The sequence below is a fragment of the Hyperoodon ampullatus genome (assembly GCF_949752795.1).
Source record: "Hyperoodon ampullatus genome assembly, chromosome: 8".
Lineage (NCBI taxonomy): Eukaryota > Metazoa > Chordata > Mammalia > Artiodactyla > Ziphiidae > Hyperoodon > Hyperoodon ampullatus.
The window spans coordinates 53,863,969-53,884,153 of record NC_136921.1 but is presented as its reverse complement, the minus strand read 5'-3'; the positions used below and the strand labels follow the sequence as shown (position 1 = coordinate 53,884,153).

General features: G+C 36.6%; 1 protein-coding gene across 1 annotated transcript in view; it reads left to right on the top strand.

The window, feature by feature from the left end:
• The window catches only part of MCM6 (minichromosome maintenance complex component 6), a 44,490-nt gene that overhangs the window by 20,888 nt on the left and 3,417 nt on the right, over positions 1-20,185 (top strand). The window contains exons 9-16 of the mRNA XM_079710765.1: positions 1,971-2,112; positions 2,823-2,930; positions 3,797-3,952; positions 6,681-6,809; positions 8,547-8,708; positions 16,671-16,806; positions 17,287-17,442; positions 19,686-19,825. Coding sequence (XP_079566891.1) covers positions 1,971-2,112; positions 2,823-2,930; positions 3,797-3,952; positions 6,681-6,809; positions 8,547-8,708; positions 16,671-16,806; positions 17,287-17,442; positions 19,686-19,825 — 1,129 coding nt within the window. The remainder of the gene's footprint in view (positions 1-1,970; positions 2,113-2,822; positions 2,931-3,796; positions 3,953-6,680; positions 6,810-8,546; positions 8,709-16,670; positions 16,807-17,286; positions 17,443-19,685; positions 19,826-20,185) is intronic.

Here is a 20,185-nt window from a genome sequence, read left to right as displayed (position 1 = left end):
CTTTCCAAAAACAGTGTGATAAAGATGAGACATTTTATGCTAAACTTATCAGTATGAGTACTACTTTAGTAATTTTTGCTTATTTTTAAAAGCTATAATAAAATACTTGCTTGCTTTCAAACTTTTAAGAAACTTAGAGGTCAAGATAAGAGCAACCAGTTTTTGAGGAGTTGCTGTGTTCTTGGTGCTGTGTGTGTGTGTGTGTGTGTGTTATGTCTTATCCTACCAGCATCCAGACAGGCATGTAATATTATTCTCTTCTTTTAGGGAGGCAATCAAAACTTCTCTGAGCCTCAGTAATTTGCCTAACTTCATAGAGCTGACAAGTGCCTCTAAGCCATGAATATTAGAACTCAGCATTTTGACTGCCAAGCATGTGCTCTTCATACTATATCAAGCTGCCTTTCCTTTATTTGTTTGGGAAATGTTTAACATGGCAATGTTCTAGAAGCTGAAACATTTTTAGTTGAAGTTTTATAATTAAATACTATTTCCTTCAAGTATATCCGGGACTGAGTTCTAGATTTGAAGGTAATAGTCCTGTGTTAAGAGAATTCTCTTTTCTTCTCATTTCCTCTGCCCCTGCCTCCCACCTCTCCCACCACCACCACAGAAAGATGTACTGCAGTGTTGCCTCTGAACAGTATTGTACACGATTATGTTTGCTTTTTTTTTTTTTTTTTTTTTTTTTGTGGTACGCGGGCCTCTCACTGTTGTGGCCTCTCCTGTTGCGGAGCACAGGCTCTGGACGCACAAGGCTCAGTGGCCATGGCTCACGGACCCAGCCACTCCGCGGCATGTGGGATCTTCCCAGACCGGGACACGAACCCGTGTCCCCTGCATCGGCAGGTGGACTCTCAACCGCTGCGCCACCAGGGAAGCCCTATGTTTGCTTTTTAACAATATTGAGTCTTTTGATCCATGAACGTGGGATATCTTTCCATTTATTTAGGACTTCTTTAACTTCTCTCAATAATGTTTTGTAGTTTTCAGGGTATAAGCTTGCTCTTCTTTTATTAAATTTATTTCTAAGTATTTTATTCTTTTTGATGCTATTGTAAATGGAACTGTTTTCTTAGTTAAATTTTTGGGTTGTTTATTGCAAGTGTGTAGAAATACAATTATTGATCTTTTATCTTGCAGCATCGTAAGAACTGACTTATTATTTCTAACTGTTTTAGTGGATTTCATAGGATTTTCTGTCGACAAGATCATGTTGACTGCAAATGGTGATAATTGTTGTTTCTTTCAAATCTGGGTGACTTTTTCTTGCCTAGTTGCCCTGGCTGAACCTTTCAGTATAATGTTGAATAGAAGTGGCAAGAGCAGACCCCTAAGTCTTGTTCCTGCTCTTAGGGGGAAAGCGTTCAGCCTTTTACCATTAAGTATGATGTTAGCTGTGGGTTTTCATAGATGCCCTTTACCAGATTGAGGGAAAGTCTCTACTAGTTAGTCGAGTTTTTATCATGATGGGTGTTAGATTTTTTTGACATGCTTTTTCTGCATCTGTTAAGGTGGTTCTTATCATTTTTTAATATGGCATGTTATTGATTCTTAGATGTTAAACCAGCCTTGCCTTTTTGGAATAAATATCCCATCTTGTTTTGTTTTCATTTTTTTGTTGTAGTTGTTGTTTGTTTGTTTTGTTTTGTTTTTTGTTTGTTTTCGTTTTAAGTGCAAGGCTGTCTAATAGATCATTTTTGCTGAACTGTTTATTATTGTTTTTGCCATGTATGAACTTCATCTTCCTTTAACAGGAATGGATTTGACCTATTTAAAAGACCAAAGGAGAAAAGGCTTTCTATTTGGTCTATGGCATGTGTCTTTATGAATTGCTTTTTTTCTTAATGCCTCTTTCAAATGTTCTTTTAGAAATTTAAATTCTTACTTGACATAAGCCATAACCAGCTGATAATCCTGAAAAGGATGCTTTGTAGTCATATATTAATGAATATGATAACCTTGAACAGGCACGTGGAGGAATTCAGTCCCAGAGCTGTCTATACCAGTGGCAAAGCATCCAGTGCTGCTGGCTTAACAGCAGCTGTTGTGAGAGATGAAGAATCTCATGAGTTTGTCATTGAGGCTGGAGCTTTGATGCTGGCTGATAATGTAAGAGCATTTTACCCTCTTGGATATAAAGAAATCAGAATATCCCCATCCCTATCAATAAAGGCCTATAAGTTCCTATTAAGGAGATGTCCTCTTTTTAATAAGTACTTTTAGTAAATAATTCATGGTTTTATTAATCTAGAAATTGCGATTGTCATCATTAATCAGCACTTTCTGAACTTCTCTAGAACGTATTACGTGCCCTGAGCTTGTGTGTTTGCTGTGACTAGTACTTCTCAGCAGTTTTCCTTTCTAGACTGTGGCACATCTATGAGTATATCTGTTGCATTTTGCATGTATTTGTCATAGATCAGTTAGCTCTGTGAATGCATATAAATTGTAGCTATATATACTTATAAATATTATGTTCCAACTCCATCCTTCACTTTCCCAGCCTAAAGTCAACACTGAGGTAACCCAGAATATTTTGACCCTGAGATTTACACAAGGTTTTGATGTTGAATAAAAGTGCAGTAAGTAACTGCAGGTTTTTAGTTTCACTTTTGGTTTAAAATGAGTCAAAAGAGTATGGTTCCCTCGAGCTCTGGGAACTATTGTACTATCTTACTCTAGTAGAGGGAGTTAGGATTGCTTACTTACCTATCTTAGTTGCTTAAAAGAACTAAAAGGTCTCTGGTAGCAAACTTTGAGTTTCCTTGCCGTTTGACATCTGAAAGGCAGTTTCTTATGCTAGGTTTGTTTGGTTACAGGGTGTATGTTGTATTGATGAATTTGATAAGATGGAGGTGCGGGATCAAGTTGCTATTCACGAAGCTATGGAACAGCAGACCATCTCCATCACTAAAGCAGGAGTGAAGGTATGTGTGTCCACTTCTGTTCCATTGCATCATGCTTTAGCCTTGTAGATTAATGTAGCTCTAGACAATCACTTGGATAAAATGCATTACTTCAACATGAAATGCAGTTTACTGAAACGGAAAACAGCCTTGAGGATATTAATCAAGTCGACAGATTATTTAAATGAAAATAATAAGTACAGTATTGTAACTAGCATTAGAGAGAAATCAAACTTTAAAAATAAAAGTAATACATTCAAATAGTTAAGAAAAATGTAAGCAATACATTAAACCATAAGTTAAAAAGAGAAATCTTCCCCTCCAACTCCTAGCACCAATAGATACTCAGAAGTATCTGCTGAGTTTATGTCCCTTTTAGGAATATTTTATCATAAATAAGCATAATACACATACAGTTTTGTTCCTTGTTCATTTAACTTCATAATTTTATTTTGGTAATCTTTCTGTACCAGTATATATTAGATCCACTTGTCTTTTTATTACTCCATGATTTTCAATTGTACATACCCCAGTTTGGCTCATTAGACTCTTATAAAGAAGAGTGACATTCAGGTCATTTCCAGCCTTTAGTATTACAAACAATATTGTAAACATCCTTGTACACATCTTCCTGTACCTAGCTGCAAGATAAATTCTTAGTAAGAAATTGCTGGCTTAAAGGGTGTACACATCATACCATCAACATCATATGGGAGTACCTGTTGCTATATATTATCAGACTTTAATTTTGATGATTCACTGGGTGAAAGGTGATATCTTATTCTTCTGGTTTGCATTTAGTTAATTATGGATGAGGTTGAACATTTTGTCATATGCCATTACAGTTGTCTTTTTAAACCTGTCACGATTTTTCCTTTTGTGGTCAGGCTACTCTAAATGCCAGGACATCCATTTTGGCAGCAGCAAACCCAATCAGTGGACACTATGACAGATCAAAATCATTGAAACAGAATATAAACTTGTCAGCTCCTATCATGTCCCGATTTGATCTCTTCTTTATACTTGTGGATGAATGTAATGAGGTAACTACGAGCTATCACTCTGAGCTTCCTTTATTATTTCCAGTTTGAGTAATTGAGTGAGACAAGCTGGGAGGATGTACTCCTGAAGAACTGGTGCATGTGTTGCCACTGACCTTTCATTTCTCTCAGAGTGGCACAGGATTGGACAGAGGTTTATTAAGTGACTGAAAATCACTTGAATTGCTGGTTCTGCTTAATTGTGTTGAGAAATACCAAGTTTTTTGGTTTTGTTGCTGTTTTTGTTTTTTTTGTGTGTTTCTTTTAAAGATTTATTACTTATTTACTTATTTATGGCTGCACTGGGTCTTAGTTGCTGCATGCGGGATCTTTTGTTGAGTTGTGCAGGCTTCTCTCTAGTGTGGCATGCAGGTTTTCTCTTCTCTAGTTTTGGTGCACAGGCTCCAGGGCACGTGGGCTCTGTAGTTTGTGGCACTCAGGATCTCTAATTGAGGCGCACAAGCTCAGTAGTGGTGGTGTGCGAGCTCAGTAGTTGTGGCGCGCGGGCTGAGTTGCTCCACGGCATGTGGGATCTTAGTTTCCTGACCAGGGATCAAACCCGCATCCCCCTGCATTAGAAGGCAGATTCTTAACCACTGGACCACCGGGGAAGTCCCCTTGTTACTGTTTTTTAATTCCCAAAAAAAAAGTATTTCAGTTAATTCCCAACCATACTCTTTAAGATTTTTATTAGATTTTTTTTTTTTTTTTTGCAGTACGTGGGCCTCTCACTGTTGTGGCCTCTCCCGTTGCAGAGCACAGGCTCTGGATGTGCAGGCTCGGCGGCCATGGCTCATGGGCCCAGCCGCTCCGTGGCATGTGGGATCCTCCCGGACCGGGGCACAAACCCGTGTCCCCTGCATCGGCAGGAGGACTCTCAACCACTGCGCCACCAGGGAAGCCCATGATATTTATTAGATTTTTGTTTTTGTTCTTTCATTAAGGTTGAAAAGAATTGGGGTACCACACAAATTTCTTTTTTTTTTTTTTCAAATTGACTCATTTGTCTTCCTATCAAATTATTGCATGTGGGGCTTCCCTGGTGGCGCAGGGGTTGAGAGTCCGCCTGCCGATTCAGGGGAAACGGGTTCATGCCCCGGTCTGGGAAGATCCCACGTGCCGCGGAGCGGCTGGGCCTGTGCGTCCGGAGCCTGTGCTCCACAACGGGAGAGGCCACGACAGTGAGAGGCCCACATACTGCAAAAAAAAAAAAAAAAAAAAAAATTATTGCATGTGTCACATTTTTTTTTCCTAATTATGTAAGAGTGTTAAGATTGAATATAAAATTGCAGATTTAGGGACTTCCCTGGTGGCGCAGTTGTTAAGAATCTGCCTGCCAATGCAGGGGACACGGGTTTGAGCCCTGGTCCGGGAAGATCCCGCATGCTGCGGAGCAACTAAGCCCGTGTGCCATAACTACTGAGCCTGTGCTCTAGAGCCCGCAAGCAACAACTAGTGAGCCCGTGTGCCACAACTACTGAGGCCCACGCACCTAGATCCCATGGTCCACAGCAAGAGAAGCCACCGCAATGACGAGTAGCCCCCTCTCGCTGCAACTAGAGAAAGCCCGCATACAGCAAAAAAGACCCAATGCAGTCATAAATAAATAAATTTTTTAAACTGCAGATTTACTTACATTCTAACATGTTAGTATTAAGAGTTACTTATACTTAGACTTAAATATTTAACAACATTGCACATCTCAGATGTGCACAGAAGTACAAAATGACCTTCTGTAGAAGGTCATGTTGTACTGTACTTTTAATTGCTGAGCATGGAGGTCCTACATTACATTAGGTAAATGCATACCTCTTGCTTACAGCAAAATTTTAAATTTATCTAGATAAAATTGGCCTTCCATTAATGTGAATGTTTAGAGGGTTTTCGTTTTTTATGTTTGGGTTTTGTTCTTTTCCTTCACAAATCTATATAAATGTTTAACCCAGTCCCCTCCCCCCCATTGTTGGGCATTGTCTGATTTTCATATATTTCTGTCTATACATAATTTACTAAATTAGTTTTTTAGCTGTTTAATTAGAAATAATTTCAAACTTACAGAAAAGTTGCAGGAAATACAATAGTGCATATAATACTCATATACCCTTTATTCAGTTCACATTAACTTTTTGCCCCGTTTGCTTCACCATTTGCTCTGTATCTCTACTTTTTTTTTTCTGTACTATTTGAGAGTAAATTGCATATTTTTAGTGTGATTTTATCTTTTTCAATGTTAATAACAGTTCTATGATGATCATCATTCGTATGTTCATAAGTGGCAACGAAATGTAGTGGGTAGGAGGATGGACTATGAAACTAGACTCTTCAAATCCTCGCTCTGTTACTAACTGTGTGGACAAGTTACTTAATCTTTCTGGGCCTCAATTTATTCATCTGTAAAATGGGGGTAATATTATCTACCTAATAAATTTTTTGTGAGGGTTGCATGAATTAATGCTTCTAGACACACTTAGGGCCCTAGAAATCTTATTTCTGCCATATTAAAGTCAGTAAATTCCTTCAGGAATAGTCTTAGAGTAGGGCAAAGGTATACATTTAAACTTTTGATTTTGGATGTGGTACTAAATTTTCGTCAGAAACTTGAACCCATTAATACATCTTATGGTGGCATATTAGAGCTTGTTGTTAGCTATAAAAAATTTCTTGATGCCTGGGATAGTCTGGAGTGGATATTACTATAACTGATTAAAGTGATTTTCTTATTTTGAATTAGGTTACAGATTATGCTATCGCCAGGCGAATAGTAGACTTGCATTCAAGAATTGAAGATTCAATTGATCGTGTGTATTCCCTTGATGATATCAGGAGGTATCTTCTTTTTGCAAGACAGTTTAAACCCAAGGTAACCTACCTTTTGTCCTGTAATTGGGCATAATGAGTATATGAAAGTGACATTTAAACAAAAGCGTTGTATGGAAATTAACTGAACCTGACTTGTTTGGGTGTTTTTTTAAGGTCGTTTGGTTGGTTAGTTGGTCGGTTTGATTTCGGTTTGGGTTTTTTTGAGAACAGTTTGTTTCCTCAGACTTGAGAAAGGGAATTTTTTTAAAGTCTGAAAAATTCCATTTCTTTAACTTTTTAGGTACTAATAAAAAGACTTTTATGGGTGAACAGTTTTGAATAACCAAATAAAGTAGGATATCCTTTTATTTCAACCATTATTCCTAAGAATCTTAAAACTGCATGTGCTTAAATCAGTAGTCTACTGAATGCTCTCGAATCTGTCTCAGAGGAAAGCTTGTATTCCTCTAGGTTATTGTAATGAACATGAGTAACTGTTTTACAATACAGGATCCAGGGTGCTCACTTGGACATTTATTTTTAAGATAAACTTCCATAATGCATTTTTTTTGACATTTTCCTAAAGTAGAGTACAAAAAAAATTGTTTGATTCTGGTTGAGGTTTTTACACTCTTTCTGGCTTGACTTTTGGGAGTTATGCTTAGATTTTAATTATCTATCACCTTCACTTGATTATCCATAATATTGGGGTTGACTCTCACTGTCCCAAGGGAAAGGCAAAGCACTTTTGTTTGCAGAGGCATTTGTTCTCCATGACTACGCTGGTCCCTCTTGACCTTGACATGCTTCCTTAATATGCTTATTTCCTTGCTCTGAAAAACAGTATTCTTTAGTATGCCTCATTTTGTTGTTATTATTTAACTAATAATAAGGTTGTTATTATTTAACTAATAATAAGGTATATATACAGTAGGGGATATGTTCCAAGACCCCCAGTGGATGCCAGAAACCACAGATAGTACCAAGCCCTGTATGTACGATGTTTTTTCCTATACGTACACACCTGTGATAAAGTTCAGTTTATAAGTTAGGCACAATAAGAGAATATCTGAATTGCCAGCATTACTTCTCTTGCACTTTGAGGCCATTATTAAGTAAAATAAGGGTTACTTGAACACAAGCACTATGTTACCCTAACAGTTGATCTGATAACCAAAATGGCTACTAAGTGACTGATAAGCAGGTAACATATACAGTGTGGATATGCTGCATAAAGGGATAATTCTCGTCCCAGGTGGGACATTGGACAGCGTAAAATTTCATCACACTTCTCAGAATGGTGCACAATTTAAAACTTATGAATTGTTTATCTCTGGGATTTTCTATTTAATATTTTCAGACTTCAGGTGACCACAGGTAACTGAAACCACAGAACGTGAAGCCACTGATGGGGGCAGTATTATATATATTGACTTTTCTTTTTCCCAAAGACTGCATAAGTTAACTAACTGAGCCTCAAGAATAGCCTGAGTAGTAATTTGTTTAATGAGCTTTGGCATGTTGGGTATAAAATTATACATTGTTTAGAAATGGTCATTTGCTTAAATACTAACTCTACTGTCTTCCTATTCATAAAATTAATACATGGAATTCATAGTCCTCCTTTGTATTAGTTTCTTTTGAAGGCATTTCAGTATTAATTTCTTGTCATTGGTTTCAAAGTTTTGACCTTCTCAGTTCCACCAGAGTATCTTCACCTGGGAGGCTCTTAAACTTAATGTTTAAAGCTGCTCCCATTAAGTAGAAATGCTCTGACTTCACTGATATTCTGAAACAGATTTCTAAAGAGTCAGAGGACTTCATTGTGGAACAGTATAAACGCCTCCGCCAGAGGGATGGTTCTGGAGTAACCAAGTCTTCATGGAGGATTACAGTGCGACAGCTTGAGAGCATGATCCGTCTCTCTGAAGCAATGGCTCGGATGCACTGCTGTGATGAGGTATCAAAGTCACTCTGACATAATGGGAAAGAGAAATTGATTTGTTACCTTACAAGCTGTTTTTATGTTTGGTATAGGACATACTAGCATTAGCTGCAGATTTATTTTTATATAACTGTTGAGTGCTCATAGGATACATGACCCCTGACCCTGGGGTTTTTCCCTTGAAGAATGTTGCTGTCAACCATTTATTGAATGTAGTAGTTAGATTAATGATAATGAGATAATCATGACATAGATTATAGAGTACATACTTATAGAGGTGAGTTCAAGATTAATGCCATTCATTCAAGGAAAATTTGTTTAAACCCTACAATGTGCTAGGCCTGTGGGCAGGGGATACGGATATGATAAAGTAGCCTCCAGTCTCCTAAGAAGGGAATTCTCCTCCTTTGAATAACATGTGGATATTAAATTGTTCTTTGAGCCCTGGGTTCTACAGGTACATGTCAGTGGGTATTTAGGGAGTAAATGGGCAGAGTGGAAGGACGCCCTCATCTCTGCTTCAAGCAAACAAGCCCTGCTTTTATCTAGCTTTATATTTTAGACAGTGTAAGATTTCGTTTGAGGAAGGAGTTCAGCTATTTTTCTTAATAGTATGATGGAGGTATAATTCACATAGAGGAAAATGTACAGCTTTGACTTTTTACATACACCCTTGTGGCCACTCAGCTCATAACATAGAAGGTTTACATCATCCTAAAAAGTTCCCTTGCACCCTTCCTTCCCCAGAAGTAACCACTGTTCTTACTTCATTCACCATTTCTATCCTGTAGATTTCATTTTTTGGCTTTTTTCCTTTTGTCTAATTTTTCAAATTCTCTGATATGGTGCTTTACTGTTTAAAAAATACTTTCACACTGTCTTACTTGTTATTCTTTGATTCTCCTGACATTTAATGGACATCTTTGTAAGTTAGGAGATGAATAAAAGAGCCCCTGTCTTCCATTGCTGATAGTTTGGTGGGAGCAAGACATATGTTTAATTAAACATGTGAAATATGAGAGAGGATATTATGATAGAGTGTCATCAGCAAAGAGTACAGAGATCAATGAATTCTTTCATAACAAAGGTGGAGGGTTTGGGGAGATGCCAACATTTAAACTGGATCACTGAAGAGTATATAGAATTTTGGTAGGCATTTTTAGAGTGAAGGTGGAAAGTTTAGAGTGAAGGGTATTGGGAGGAATATAGTGGAATCTGTAGAGAAAGAATAGGCCATGATGGAGGGGAATTCTTAAAAACCATACTAACATTTGTACCTTTTTTTTTTCTTCATTGTAATGTTTCTTAAAATGAGTTTCGTAGAACTGACGTGTCTTGGAGAATTTCTAACAGATTTTTCTTTCCCTTTTTGTTTTTTCAGTAGGTAGCAAATGCACATGATATGAAATAAATATACATATATATGCATATATATATATATATACACACAGATACAGTTCCTGAATAAAATCGAGTGTTTTTGCATATATTTAAGAGCCATTTCTACTTTTATGATCATATTCTGTGTTCACTTTTTACTTATTGTTTTATTAGAAAGGTCTCCCCCACTCTAAGATTATAAAAGAATTTTCTCAGGATTTCCTCAAGCATTTAGATGGTTTCATTGTTTGTATTTAAATCATTCAAACATTTGGTATTTATCCTGCTGTAAGATGTGAGGTGTAAATCAGTTGATTCTTTTTCAGCTAGTTTCCTAGTTGTTCCAACACTACTTACTGAACAATCCATCTTTTCCACACTGGTTTGGTATGCTTTTATTATATATTAAATTCTTGTGTTAGGATCTCTTTCTGAATTCTGTTCCTCTGCTGTCTCAGCCTCCTCTTGCATTAGTATCACAATATTTTAAATGTTCTCTTTTGTTCCACTGCATTGTTGCACGTTTGTTCCAATGCATGTTGCACAGCATTGTTCTCTTTTGGCTGTTGTGAACTTAATAGCCAGCTGGCTTTGTTTTGTTTTGGTTTTTATTGATGATTGATATTCACTGTTTGAGGAAAGCATCCTAGGAACTTGTTTGGAAAACCCAGGAATTTTTGAACAAAGCACTAACCATTCTGTCTCTAGACTGCTATTCTAATCTACAGATTCTGAACTTGAGCTACAATATTTCCAGCCTCCAGCCACCTCTGCTCACTTCAGACTTTCCCACATAATCCTGATTGGCAAGAACCAATTCCTTAATACCTATCCTATTGCTCCTGAATTCAGTGGTTTTTGTATACTGACAGACTCCTTAGTTTGTCTGAAGTCAAGAGGAGATTCTGTTGGCATTCAAGGACTTCTCTGTTCAGCCCTGAAATGGGTTTTTCCTCCAATTGCATGGCTTTTCCCTATACTTGTGCTACTAAATGTATAAAGGTATATAATTATACCACCCCCTAGATTTTCCCTAATTGTTGAACATATTGTGAAATATGAAATACATTCACCCTTAAAGCTATCTGTCCCTTTATCTTTATTTCAAAAATCTGAACATAGGGCCAGCATATACTTGAGCTCAGTATTTGAGGTGAAATTTAAATATGAATGAAATAAAAATAGTATACCCCCCCAAAATTATTGATATTGAGAACATGTTAAATTTATATGTTAATATGGAGAATTGACTTCTTTATGATTATTTTTTCTGTCTAAGAAAACATAATAGCGGTTAAAATCTAGATTATGCCACTATAAAAATCTCAGCTGTTTAAAACAGAAACAATTACATTTTTTTGCTCATGTTTCATGTTCATTTATGTTAGCCAGAGGCTCTGCGCTTCACATCGCTCAGAAATTCAGGCTGATGTAAAGGCTCTTTCTTGACATACACTTCCATGATCACAGAAGATAGAGAAAAGACAAGGTGAATCATATGCCATTTCTTAACCTTCTATCTAGAAATGACATGACACTGCTGGTCACATTTCATTGGTCAGAGGAATTTACGTGGCCATGCCTAAGTTCAAGAGGTTAAAGCAGTGCCTTCCTTTCGGGTGTCTAGAACGAGAAAAGCAAACATTCGTTAACAGTTCTGAGTACCAGAGACCTCATTATCTTTCCACTTATGTCTTTTGTTTCACTTAATAGGTTTTAAAGTTCATATGGTTTTTTCATGTTTCTTGTTGAATTTGTTTCTTGATATTTTGTTATTTTTGTGGGTAGTGAAGGTAGACTTTTTTTTCACTATATACTTTACCTGGTTGTTGCTTGTATATGTGAACTATTGATTTCTGTATGCTAGTTTTGTACCATACTGATACCTTTTGTTTGTAGTAGTTTTTCAGTTGAGTCTGTTGACTTTCCAGATTTTTGTTCTTATTTGCAAATGATAAATGGCATATGTTTTTCTTTCTATTCTTATTGAAAAATAAACTTAATCTTTTCCCATATTCACTAATTTACTTTTGCTGTTGCAATACAATGTCTAATAATTATGACATTGGACATTTTTTTCTTGTTGCTAATTGGCTCTGTGGCTGAGATACAATGTGTTTTTATCAGTAGGAACTATACATTTATTATTATGTCTTGAATATTTTTATCAAGATTTTTTTTTTGGCCAGTTGTCTTTTTTTTTTTTTTTTTTTTTTTTTTTTTTTTTTTTTTTTTTTTTGCATTACGTGGGCTTCTCACTGCTGTGGCCTCTCCCGTTGCGGAGCACAGGCTCTGGACGCGCAGGCCCAGCAGCCATGGCTCACGGGCCTAGCCGCTCCGCGGCATGTGGGATCTTCCCAGACCGGGGCACGAACCCGTGTCCCCTGCATCGGCAGGCGGACTCTCAACCACTGCGCCACCAGGGAAGCCCTGGCCAGTTGTCTTTTTAGTGTGTATAGAGTTAATCATGATTTTTTTTTCTCCTGGATCTATTAAAATGAAAAATAAATTAATAGACTTTCTAATGTCAAGCCTTCCTGGAATAAATCCCACTTTTTTAATGCATTTGGCTTCTGTTTGCTGTTATTTAGAATTTTTAAAGCAGTACTCATAAAAAACATTGATTTCTGTTTGTTTTTGCAGTCTGTTTTATTATTGTTATTTCATTTAAGTTTTTGAAAGTTTTTCCCTTTTTTCTCTATTCTAGAATGGTTTTCTATTGCATTAAAATTATCTGCTGTTTTACTGATATGAATTCTCAAGTAAAACTCTCTGGGTCTAGTGTATACAATTTGGGTGCATGGTTCTTAATTTCTGCCATGGAAGTCAGTCTTGTTTAGATTTTCTATCTCCTCTTGGGTCAGTTTTGGTAAGCTACATATCTCCACTACCAAGAGTTGTTTCAGAGTTTAATAATATCCAGTTAGAAGGTGTTTTTTTGGTTGCTTGTTTTAATTTTACTGCATTGTGATTAGAAAATGATGTCTATGTTTCTCATTTAGTATTTTGGTTTTTTGGAATTTGGTTTTTTGGATGCTTTGTAGCCCAGAGCCCATTTCCATAAGTGTTCCATGAGCACTTCACTGGAAGGCCTAGTCTCTGTTTACAGTGTATACTGTGAAGGGGGAGGTTACCTTATTATGTTACATAGGTCTTCTATTTTTTTTGTGGGGTTTTTGTTCTACTATATCTTCTCTAGATTGAAAGTTAAAAGTCTCCTATGGGGACTTCGCTGGTGGTGCAGTGGTTGAGAATCCGCCTGCCAATGCGCAGGGGACACAAGTTCGAGCCCTGGTCTGGGAAGATCCCACATGCTGCAGAACAGCTAAGCCTGTGAGCTACAGCTACTGAGCCTGCGCTCTAGAGCCCGCGAGCCACAACTACTGAAGCCCGCATGCCTAGAGGCCGTGCTCTGCAACAAGAGAAGCCAACGCAAGGAGAAGCCCAGGCACCGCAATGAAGAGTAGCCCCCACTTGCTGCAACTAGAGCCTGCGCACAGCAACGAAGACCCAATGCAGCCCAAAATTAATTGGTTAATTAATTAATTGATTGATTAATTAAAAGAAAAGTCTCCTATGAATAGTTTTTATTTCTCTACCAACATAGTTATTGTCTCTTTGTATTTATCCTTTTTTCTCCTATAATTTCTGTTTTACTGATATTGTTGTTCTCTTAACTGATACATATATTTTCATTGAGATTTGTACCCTCTAACTTTGTCTCATTTATGCCTTTTGGCCTGAACTCCACCTTGCTTTCTTTGTTTGGTATACCTTTGCCTAACTTTTTACTATTTTTCGGCATTTCTGAGTAAGTTTAAGTGTGTCTTATATACAGCACAGAGTCGGATTTTGTTTTGTGATGCAAACAAAATTTTTTTTAGCATGTAAGTTAAACCCATTTACATTTATTGGTATGAGAGATAGGTTTATTTGGGGTTTTGTTTTTGTTTTTGTTTTTTCTTTTTATAGTTGACATGATTTTTCATTTTGTGATCACTTTGCTTTTGCTTGTATGTGTAGTTCTGAGATTCAGAAAGTTATTTTATTTTAGTGGTTACTTTTATTATTATAACTTTATATTGTACCCTTAGTTCTCTATTGGTTCTCTACTATGAAGTGATAAAATTAGCATGTTTCATCTTCTTTCTTCTTCCCTTCCTTCCCAACCACCTGATTTTAGTAAATAATATTTTACTGTTTACCTTTGCACAGTCAGATAGGCTTATCCATGGCTTGATTTATCATCTGTTACAGGTGAGAGGCAATCAGCAAATTTTTTTTAAATTGGGGTATAGTTGTTTTACAATGTTGTGTTAGTTTCTACTGTACAGCAAAGTGAAGTTCCCTGTGCTATACAGCAGGTTCTTGTTAGTTATTTTATACATATTAGTTAGTGTATATATATGTCAATCGCAATCTCCCAATTCATCCTACCCCCCTTCCCTCGGTGTCCATACGTTTGTTCTCTATGTCTTTCTGCCTTGCAAAAAGATTGATCTATACCATTTTTCTAGATTCCACATATATGTGTTGATATATGATGTTTGTTTTTCTCTTTCTGACTTACTTCATTTTGTATGACAGTCTCTAGGTCCATCCATGCCTCTACAAATGACCCAATTTCGGTCCTTTTTATGGCTGAGTAGTATTCCATTGTATATATGTACCACATCTTCTTTAACCATTCATCTGTCAATAGGCATTTAGGTTGCTTCCATGACCTGGCTATTGTAAATAGTGCTGCAATGAATATTGGGGTGCATATGTCTTTTTGAATTAATGGTTTTCTCTGGGTATATATACCCAGTAGTGGAATTGCTGGGTCATATGGTAATTCTATTTTTAGTTTTTTAATGAACCTCCATATCATTCTCCACAGTGGCTGTATCAATTTACATTCCTACCAACAGTGCAAGAGGGTTCCCTTTTCTCCATGCCCTATCCAGCATTAATTGTTTGTAGATTTTTTGATGATGGCCATTCTGACTGGTGTGAGGTGATACCTCATTGTAGTTTTGATTTGCATTTCTCTAGTAGTTAGTGATGTTGAGCATCTTTTCATATGTGTCTTGGCCATCTGTATGTCTTTGGAGAAATGTTTATTTACGTCTTCCGCTCATTTTTAGGGGGCTATTAGCAAATTTACTCCCATCTCTCGGGTCTCCCTGTACCCCTCTATCTTCAGGACATATACTATTTACATTTTGTTCTGTCACTCTTAATTCCCATGTTTGTTTAAGTTTTAGTTTTGTAGCTAAATATGTGCAAGGCATGATCATTGGAGATAAATTTGTTACGATTTCTAACTTATCACTTCGCTGATTGAAATTTGGCCTTTTTTCAAGGGTTTGATGAAAAAGATGAGTTCATGGGAATAATATTCCCTGAGTGTTATGTTCAACAGGGTTATTTGTAGTCTTTACCTGAATGACATCCAACCTCTGGCTCATATTTTCTTTTCTTATAAATTTTTCTACTGTATCCTGACATCAGTTGTTCTTTGGGAAAATCTGAGGCCAGCCCTTGATTATTAATTTTTCCTCCATAAGTAGTTTGATATTTTTCTCTTTCCAAAGTATTCTTTCTTATTTTTGTAGACCAGTAAGTTTACTAGGATATGTCTTGATATTGACTGTTCTCAAATGGCTTAAAGTTTCATTGCAGGTGGTAATGTATTTAAAGAGAAAAAAAAAAAGCTGCTCTGCTGGGTTTATCTGTTGTTATGGGGCTCAGCTCGTTAGGAAGGGAGTAGATTTAGAGAGACTGTTGGCTATTTATACAAGGACTTAAAGCAATCTCCTCCCACCCTCAAAAAGACTTGTAATTTTTCTTCTAAGTAGGCTTTTTTTTTTTTGAGGCAAAACATACGTACAGAGAGTGCACAAATCACAAGTGTACAGTTCTGTTAACTTTCAATGAACATATCTATGTAATCTATACCCAGATCAGGAAGTTGAACATTCCTTACTAGCATCTCTAAGAGCTACCCTTTCAGTTTGTTTACAGTCACTGCTACTGTTCTTTGAGGATAACCTTTTTTTTTTTTCTTTATGGTTATATAGTATTCTAACCATACTTTTCCTGATGGTTAGTTAGGTTGTTTTCAACCTTTTTTCCCCTCCCAGTTGTGGTTAAATAAACATAACTATCAGTGAATGTATCACAGTGATTGGCTCATTCTTCTATTAATGGACATTTGGATAGTTTCCAATTTGGGTTCTTATGGGATGTGCAGGTCTTTTAGTTCATCTGGTGTATTTATATGTACATTTCTGTTTGGTGTGTACCTAGGAGTGGAATCATTGGGTCATAGATTGTAGGTGTGTGCAGTTTAGTAAAGCCTGAAAATCAGTTTTCCATAATGGTTGTTAACAATTTATATTCCCAGCAGCAGTGAATGAAAGTTGTCTACATTCTCAATATTGTCGATCCTTTTAACCATTCTGGTGAATTTATGGTGTTCTCTCATATTTTATGTTGTGTAGAGGGAGAGTGTGAGAAAACCAAAATGCCACTGTAATTTCATATGGAGAAAGTCTGTTTGTTATATCAAAAAGACTGCCTTACTGATTTACTTCATCTTGATTGGCTTAGGTCCAGCCTAAACATGTGAAGGAAGCTTTCAGGTTACTGAATAAATCAATCATCCGTGTAGAAACACCTGATGTCAATCTAGATCAAGACGAAGATGCCCAGATGGAGGTAGATGAGGGACCAGATGGCATCCATGGTGAGCTGTCTGTTCATGACTGTTCTAGAATTAGGGACCAAAATGTTCTCTGAGATGTCATGGTAAAAGTGCACTTACTGATGGTTGTGAAGCCTATGTAGCAAAAGGGGAAAAATGGATATTGAATTTTATTAACTGTTTCTAAGTTAAAATATAATTAGTTGATATAAAATATATATGCTTGAAAGACTGAGAGAAAAAACACCAAAATGGAGATAGTGGACTTAATATTGCAAATGCACTTTCAGATTATGAAATCCTTTTATCTCCCAATCTTCCCATCCGTTCCAAATGGGTTTTTGTCTCCACTGGTAGCATTTATAAAGTTTCTAATTTATTTGTACAATTACTAAATACGGAGTATAACTATATGGTTGTTTTAAAATTAGTATTAAAATATAAGTAGTATATTTATAAACATTTAATAGGGGAGTATTGGAGGCACAGAAACAAGATTCAAACAGTTAATATTTCACTTAGGTCATGCTGATAGCCCTGCTCCTGTGAATGGAATTAACGGCCACAGTGAAGACATGAACCAAGATTCTGTTCCGAAAGCCTCCTTAAGGCTGGGCTTCTCCGAATACTGCCGAATCTCTAACCTTATTGTGCTTCACCTCAGAAAGATGGAAGAAGGTGAGGCCATACTTAGTGCTGCTCACATGCTGAGTCATTTACATAAGCTGTATTCACATAAACAACTTTTTTCTTTTTGTCTAACATCTTTTTTTTTAACATCTTTATTGGAGTATAATTGCTTTACAGTGGTGTGTTTCTGCTTTATAACAAAGTGAATCAGCTAACAATTTCTGATTGCTAAAGATTGTGTTATTTTGTCAGAAGAGATGAGAAACTGTTAGACAAGCTCACTTTGGCAAACAAAATCTACTAGGGAGTGTCAGCATATCTACCAGCCTAGACATTTCCCCACAAGTTCATTGTCAAAGGTTTATGACTCATTATTAATGTCCTTGGCCTATTTTAATATTTGTGAAGCTGAATTTGGGATCTGATAATATATAAAGACGCACTTAACAAATATTTTTACAGATGAAAAGTCACTTTTCCTTACAATGGGTTTGTTTAAAATGGATGGACTCCTAGGGTGTTTATATTTCATAGACAAGTAATTGAAACTCAAAAGACTATTAGCACAAGTACATTCCAGACTAGAAATGAAGTAAAATCCTCATTTCTCTGTAGGTAAAGTGTGATATCTGAACATTACTACCGTTCCTGTTCTTAACTGCTTTACCATGCTATCCAGGTTTTCTCAACCTATAATTAGCCACAAGGCAGAAGGAAAAGTGATTAAATCAAGGGGTTGAACTTAAACTTCAATTTGGTGGTTAACCATCAGAAAATTCTTATTTGACTGTCAGTATGCTGGCTTCCGGACATATTCTCATCACAGTGTCCTAACTGCGATGGAGGAAGAGAACACCAGAGATTGTCTTAGCTTACTAAAAGATTTAAGCCCTTTAGTTTCTGCCCTCATTCCCTTGGGAACTGTGGACCAGTGGGAAGGAGGAAAGAAGGCAGTAAAGAGGCCACTAGGACAGAGAGGTTTTAGTTCCAGTCCCTTCTCACATAAAAAGATTTGGGAGCAAACATTCCTGTGTTCACGTTGTACTTCATTATTCTTTCTTTCTGTCATGCAACTAAGTTTTAAACATGGCCAGCCATCAATGGAGCAAAGATAAAGATTAGCACTCACACAGTGCATTCCACACATAAATTCTAGGTCTTCCTCCTTTCCCTAAAAAAAAGAAAAAAGACGCTATTCACCCAGCCAGGTAAGTTATTAATTCTCAGTCTTCAGATAGACAGCTGTTTTCTAACAAAACTTTATTTTTTTAAAATTCATTTATTTATTTAGGCTGCTCTGGGTCTTCATTGCCACTTGCAGGCTTCTCTGGTTGCAGCACATGGGCTCTAGGGCACGTGGGTTCGTTGCGGTATGTGGGATCTTTGTTCCCCAACCAGGGATCGAACCCAGGCCCCCTGCATTGTGAGCGCAGGGTCTTAACCACTGGACCACCAGGGAAGTCCCCTAACAAAACTTTAAACTGTAAACCAAGGAGGTTACTTACTCAAAAGCATTTGGACAAACTACTGAAATTTGAGTACAACCATAATAAAACTTTTCAGAGGCATAATCAGTAAAGCTAAAATTTTCCTACTTTGATTTTGTATTTTATTAGCAATTTCTAAAATCAAGACAAATGAAGTTTTCTTTTATTATACTTTATATCTGTGATAGTTAATTATCTGTGATAGTTTAAAATATTGCCAGGTTCCAACTTTTCTTGTGAATTTAGAGTTCTGGACTCTAAAGGGCAGGTAGTTCAGTCAATAAGGTTAGACCTTGCTGGAATAAATTGGAAATTTTTTATTTTTGAGTGAACACCTATGGATTTCACTCCTTGGTTGACCTCAATTCCATAAAGTGTTCCCCTTTCCAAAGAGGAATAGTTGTATTTAAGCAGTTTTGCTTGCTGTGACTTTATTCCTAATTTATGCTTTCAACTGCTGTTGACAGATGATATCATAGGTGGTGAAGCATGAGAAGGTGAAGGAAACACCTTCATACTTTGAAATCGTTATAGCTTTAAGAAACTTGTTTCTTAATAATCTCTGTTTTTTTAGATTTTTCTTTTCAGGATAAAGTAAGGCATACTTTAATTCAAGTAATATAACAGCTTATTTCAGGCTTATGCTGGAAGATTGCAAACCTTATTTCAGCAGATATGTTTTCTGACAGACTGAAGGTTATCTAATCTGTACACTATCTTGTGCATGCAGACTCCAAGAATTGGCAATACAGTTTGCTACAAGGATAACTTAATCCTTTTTAAATGTATTTTTTGTTGTTGCAGAAGAGGATGAATCAGCATTAAAGAGGAGTGAGCTTGTTAATTGGTACTTGAAGGAAATCGAATCAGAAATAGATTCTGAAGAGGAGCTGATAAATAAAAAGAAAATCATAGAGAAAGTCATTTATCGACTCACCCACTATGTACGTATAGAATTAAGCTTGCTCTGAGGTATTATGGAAGGATTTCATGCCTCATATCTTTGTAGGTTCATTAGATGTTCATTTATTTTGAATCATTAGGATCTAGTCAGAATTAGGAGTTGTATAAAACAAGAGAGAATTATTAACAATTAATTGACTTATTTCTTCTGCTAAAATAAGCAGAACTTAAAGCTGGTAAAGTGAATTTAGGGTCTTATTATTTGTGTGTTTTTAACCTTTGTGTTCCACTCTACCATAAACCTTTGAGCATCCTGACCACTGTCACCTATTTTCTGCATTTTATCCTTCCTCATGTTCTTATCTCCCCCATTACCCAGCTTAAAATCTATCCCATGATCA